This window comes from Salvia hispanica, chromosome 2 (genome assembly GCF_023119035.1).
Source record: "Salvia hispanica cultivar TCC Black 2014 chromosome 2, UniMelb_Shisp_WGS_1.0, whole genome shotgun sequence".
NCBI lineage: Eukaryota > Viridiplantae > Streptophyta > Magnoliopsida > Lamiales > Lamiaceae > Salvia > Salvia hispanica.
The window spans coordinates 14,848,284-14,854,530 of record NC_062966.1 but is presented as its reverse complement, the minus strand read 5'-3'; the positions used below and the strand labels follow the sequence as shown (position 1 = coordinate 14,854,530).

The window sequence follows — 6,247 nt, the reverse complement described above, 5'->3', positions numbered from 1 at the left end:
CTATGGTTAAAGTGAAGTGTTTGTGATCTGTGCTTATAGTGCACTATTTTTTCATCTCAGTGAAGTAAAATGTGATTAGAGTGAAGTATGTCATGCTTAGAGTGAAGTGTTTGTGATCCTTGCTTATAGTGCACAACTTTTTCAGTTCAGTGGAGTAAAACATGCTTAAAGTGAAGTATTCCATGCTTAGAGTGAAGTGTTGTGATCATTGCTTATAGTGCACTATTTTTTCAGTTCAATGAAGTAAAACGTGCTTAAAGTGAAGTATTTCATGCTTGGAGTGAAGTGTTGTGATCCATGCTTATAGTGCACTATTTTTTCATTTCAGTGAAGTAAAACGTGCTTAGAGTGAAGTATTCCATGGTTAGAGTGAAGTGTTTGTGATCAACATGTATGTACGCTATAAGGCATTCAAACATCACTATAAGGTATTGAAACATCACTATAAAGCATATTCACAGTACACGTATTCAATTATTAAAAAAAAAAGCTAGTAAAAATCACCTGAAACTACATAGCTATGAACTAAATAAATAAAAAAGAATTTAACAGAATATTAATACTCCATCCGTCCCATTGAAGATGACCCACTTTCCTTTTTAGTTTGTCCCAACTAAGATGACCCATTACTTAAAATGGAAACACCTTTATCTCTACTTTATTCTCTCTCTCCTACTTTACTCTCTCCTCTCAACACACAAAATAAATTTGCATAAAATCCTTGTGCCGCCCAAGAAAGGGATTATCTTCCTTGGGACGGAGGGAGTATAAGTTATGAACTGACTATTGAATTTGAATGAATCGAATATGTTTAGAGTGAACTAAACGACACATGTTATTAACTATATCACTTTCTATAAAGTTTGCAATCATTTTTCACATCTATGTCCATGTGTTTGCTACAATCTTCATAATGCATTGATGTTGCCATGGTGTTAGTCAATGACTCATGGTTCATCTTCAACAACATTAATGCGCCGCAATACTTTGATCTTAGCCTTTGCTTCAGTTGCTCTATACCCTTCTCTTCGTCTTTCTTTATGTATATCTGTAGCTTTCGAAAGATTAACAGAAAGTCATATCATTTAAAGAAAGTAAAAAAAGATTAATATCAACATTCAATATAAAGCCAAAATAATTCACTGTAATCAGTATATACTTCACTATAAACACAATATACTTCATTGTGATCATAATATACTTCACTCAAATGGAAAAAAACAGTACACTCACATGTTATTATACTACTCCCTCCGTCCCAATAAATATGCAACATTTAGTTTCCGGCACAAGATTTTATGCTGGGGTGTTTTGTGAGTAAATGAAAAAAGAGTAAAGTAAGAGAAGAAAAAGTAGAGAGAGTGTTGTTTTCATTTTAGGAAACGTTTCATTTTTATTGGGACAACCTAAAAAGGAAAACGTTTCATTTCTAATGGGACAGAGGGAGTAGTTCACTGTAAACAAAATGTAATGCACTATAAGCATACTATACATCACTTAAATGCAAAACCGTACACTCACATGCCAATATAGTTCACTATAAAAACAACATACTTCAATACAAGCACAATTACTCAAATGTCAAAATAGTATACTCACATGTCAATATACTTCACTATAAACACAATATACATAACTCAGATGTCAACTCACATGCCAATATACTAGTTCACTATAAACACAATACTAATTCACTATAAACACAGTATACTTCATTGTAAGCATAATATATTTCATCAAGTTCCAATAGTGATTCTTTTCATCCCTCCAGATCTCTCTCTAGAAAGACTATGCATAAGAATAAGATTAGTGTGTGTAAATGTGTATTTTTTTCCACAACTGTAATTCACAATTTTAGTACAAATACAGATATAGTTAGAAGCACAATTGCAATAGAGACATAAACATATATACTTTTATCTAATTAGTGTAGTAAGTAGAGAGAGAGAGAGAGAGAGAGCTGACAGTGACTGCTAATGGTTATACGATCCCAACCGAAAACAACGATGACTACACCCCACCGATCTCTCTCCCAACGCCACTCCGGCGAGACCCTTCGCCGCAAACATCCCATGGCCCATCCCTACCTCGACGCTGGCGTAAACGATGACTAGATGTTGAAGCTTAGCAAGAAGTGAGAGAAGCGGCTGAAATGAGCAACGAAGAGAGAGGAAACGGCGGAACCTAGGTTTCCATTGAGCGAAGAGAGTAGAGAACAAGAAGCGCAGTGGGTTATGGCGAAACGATGCATTTTTCAAAATGAGTGTAATTGATTTTAACCCTAACTTTTGTAAATGACTATTTTGCCCCCGCTTTATTATAGTGAACTAATTCATTCTTATAATGAAGTAAAATCTGGGACAATTTCAAAAAGCATATGTTGAATATCAGCCCTTAATTTTCTTGATCGTGTGGCTGAGATTTATTCTCTAGTTATATATTTAAGGGATGCTTGCCCTATATCACTACTCTAAAATTATATATTGAATTTTTATTAATATAATAATTGATAAATAAATTAAAAACTTCAAATTCACTAAGAAAATATTTAAATTTCTAAAACATGCATTAAAATTCCACGAAATATCTCAAATATTAGTATTTGATAATGTTTATGATTGAGTTTAAGCATATAGTATCTCAAATATATCATAATTAAATGTTTTACATTGTATGAATATTAGTAATTTTAATCATTATTTATTGGATTGATCGCATGTTAATATTGTCGGTAGCAACCCGAATAACCCGATAGGCTAGCCCGAAACCCGACCTTTTAGGTTTAGGGTTGAATTTTTATAAACAAAAGAAATCGCAACCCGATTAGCCCGCACTCGATTGACACAACCCGAATAGGATTGACCCGAAACCCGACGGACCGGCCCTATTGGCATCCCTAATCAGAATTCATAATTTCAATTTGTATAAGGTGGAGATGTACCCGAATATTAGAATTCAGGAAAACACTAGTAAATCGGTTTTATTGAAGAAAATCACGCCGTTACCTCAATTCCTCCTCTTCATCTCGTCTGTCTGTCTGTCTCCTCCGGCCATCTTTTGTGCCGCTAGCCAACTCTCACGCCCGTTCACCTCTTCAGGTAAACCTTTATTTTTGACATCCTCCGTTCACCGCCGTTCCTGTCTTCTTTTTTAGTGATTTAATTACTGATTTTTTGTTGCTTCAACTGAAATTCTTATTACGCATTTGTTGAAATGCTAAGTTATGCCTTTATTCTCATTGTTGGATGTAACACTTTGATTTTTGGTTTAGATTTTCTGTTTCTAGGGTAGATATTTTGATTACCTTCTTCCCTTTTATTTTTCTTCGTAATGTTAAAAGTTGCCTTCAAATTTTGTAAACTACATGTGTCTGCTATAGCTGAAAATTTGGAACACCAATCTATTATATTCATCTATTGACACAAATCTTACTCCATATATTAGCTGCTTGTTTAGTTTGTTTGATATGATATGACAAGTTAAGAGATTGTTGCATTTTTTGACTATATTTTGAGCTTTCATTCACATAAGAAACTTGTTAAGAAAAGACATCTTTTCTTAAACTGGAATCACTGTATATATATAAATATTAGCAGAACAGTAAAATCTTGTTCAATACTACTACTTTAATTCTACATGTTTATGAACTGAGAATTTTTCACATATTGTTGATCAAATTTTGCTTTTTTGCATAACTTTTTTATACTTATGTGATTTACATTTCTTTTTTATAGTATGAGATTTACATTACTTGATGTAAGATGGAAACCTTCTGGGAGAGAGCAGATTCTAAGTACCTTAGAAGCATACCATTACTCATAGCAAAACTTGATGTGAGATGTTGAGTATTGTGTTTTATGTGGTTATGATTGTATTTTTTTTCTATTATTTTTGTATTAGAGAGTGATTATTGAAATGTGAACGATATTTACTTAGTTGTGAACTTGTGTTCGAGTTTTATTGATTTAGATGCTAATTTAAAACTGGATATATATGAATATTAGCAGGACAGTACCATCTTTTTCAAAACTACTTTAATCCTACATGTTTATGAACTGAGAAATTTTATCGGCATTCTATCTTTGTAAAGCCTTTTATCTTTTCATTCATCTTTTTCTTGGAGTTGCTCTAACTTATCTAAGCATAATTCAGACGATATTTATGGTACTGTATGCAAATTTTCAGCATACAACTAACTGTACCTTCCCACCCCTACCCAAATACTCCATTTCGTATCTAAGTGTAGATTCTTGTTATTTCCCTTTCTCTTCAGCGCGGGCAGTAAAGCCTTCTTCTGCGCACTCAACCTTCATCTATTCCTACAATGCAACAGGTGAGTAAGAATTGCACACACTAACATACAAGTATGCTGCATCCAATTTTTTACTGTCAGAAGTAATTTTACTATTTTTTGTTTTTTTCATTTCTAATTTGTATATTAAATCCTGTCTTTTTTTCTTATGAGCAAGGCGGGATCATCGGCGTCGGATACTGAGGTGACGTGGGAAGATCAACAGAATATCAATAAGTTTGGGAGATTGAACAACCGCCTTCATGAAGTGGAAGATGAAGTCAAAATTGCTAAGGTATTTGACTGTTCTGATCTTTTGCAATCAGATTTTTTGCATTAGGAATTTAAATTAGTTTGATCGTTTTTTTAAACTATGAGTTATTCAGTAATTTATAATGAGTGCTCGGGAGTTCGAGGGTTTGCTAGTGAGAGAATCAGTTTATTACTAGAATTTCGGATAAAGGAACCACGTATCTCTTTAGTGAGCGGGTATGTAACATATTTGTTCTCAGCCTGTCGGGAAACACATGAGCATCCTTTTGCAAGTTACTCGTTTTTAGATCCTTTGCCGAATATAAAGAATGGTGGCAAAATGGCTTCCGAATTTTTGTTTAGTACTCTAGGAGAACATTACATTTCTCTAGTCTTCATTGCAGCAAATATGAATTTATGTGCTGTTTGCTTCCACTATTTGCTTAGAAATGGCATGTGGGAGGGGAGCTAAAATAAAGGGCATTTGGATTCTATTTTAGAGGAGCATCATTGTTATAATGTAGCATTGATGGATTTGGGCCATGTGATGTAGTTTGACTATCATATTGAGGTTAAAACTGAGCTTATGTGGACATGGATTTGTGCTAGCTGGTTAAATGATTAGTCATGGGATATTAGTAGCCAAAAGCTCCATGCACACTCCTGATTAATAATATCTAGAGAATTATTGATTCGTAGATGTTATGGTTTCACCATGTACTTGATTTGTCCTTGTGTTGTACTCCCAACTTTTGGCCATTGGAAGAGGAATTGATCTGAGCTCTAAAAGGAATCACCTATATCTCTTTCTACTTGACTTAAAAAAGGTCTATCTCTGGTTTTAACTGTGATACTCGAGCACTGCATTATAGCTAACCTAAAATAGTGAAAGTTTATCTGGTTACCTTAAGCAGAACATGCTCTCAGACATTCATCATTTCATCGCTAGAGCTAGACTATTTATCATTTCATCGTTATGAGCTTAAGACCAGCCTCTATCCATTCAATGCCAACAAACCAAGTGCAGTTCAATGGTCACTCTGTTGGACTATTTATCTGGTTTTCTTTTCACGGTTTCTTTTTCATTTCTTGTATCATCTTCTTAGCTGTTATTCTTAATGAGTGGTGTTGGAATGTTATTGCCTTTGTTGTATATGCAAGCTGCTGTTATCTTTTTCTATCTAATATAGTAGTAATCGACTCTACACATCACTTTACTTGTTTCTGTGTTTATAACCAAAAAGCTAATGGGCAGGAAACAAACGAAAGCCTCGAGGATGCAGGCAATGAGCTGATCCTCACAGATGAAGAGATAGTTCGGTTCCAAATAGGCGAGGTATTTGCTCATGTGCCAAAAGAGGAAGTTGAAAGCAGGATCGAGGAGATGACAGAGAAGACTAGCAATAACTTGGTAAAACTAGAGGAGGAGAAAGAATCAATAATTGCTCAGATGGCTGCGTTGAAGAAAATCTTATATGGAAAATTCAAGGATTCTATCAACCTGGAGGAGGATTAGATCAAAAGCTACTAGAACTTGCACTTGTGATTTGTACTTCGCCCGTCCCTCTGAAATTCTCTCCTTTTATGCATTTGGTTTTTCGAATTTCGCGGCATTCTCATAAGTTAGAAATTAGATGTTCACATTAGTGACTGTTTAGTGGTTTCAAACTTTCAATTGAAATGAAGTGTCATTGCCGTCGCTAA

At 34.4% G+C, this 6,247-nt stretch overlaps 1 protein-coding gene across 2 annotated transcripts; it reads left to right on the top strand.

The window, feature by feature from the left end:
• Positions 1-2,943: 2,943 nt before the first annotated feature.
• LOC125203887 (probable prefoldin subunit 4) lies at positions 2,944-6,247 on the top strand. Of its 2 annotated transcripts, XM_048102396.1 has the most exons (4): positions 2,944-3,098; positions 4,274-4,333; positions 4,470-4,586; positions 5,799-6,247. In XM_048102396.1, exons 2-4 carry the CDS (start codon positions 4,325-4,327, stop codon positions 6,057-6,059), a joined length of 387 nt encoding a protein of 128 aa, XP_047958353.1. In that variant the 5' UTR covers positions 2,944-3,098; positions 4,274-4,324; the 3' UTR covers positions 6,060-6,247. The 2 variants fall into 2 exon arrangements, with proteins under 2 accessions (XP_047958353.1, XP_047958354.1); XM_048102397.1 differs by lacking the exons at positions 2,944-3,098; positions 4,274-4,333 and having other exon boundaries at positions 4,461-4,586.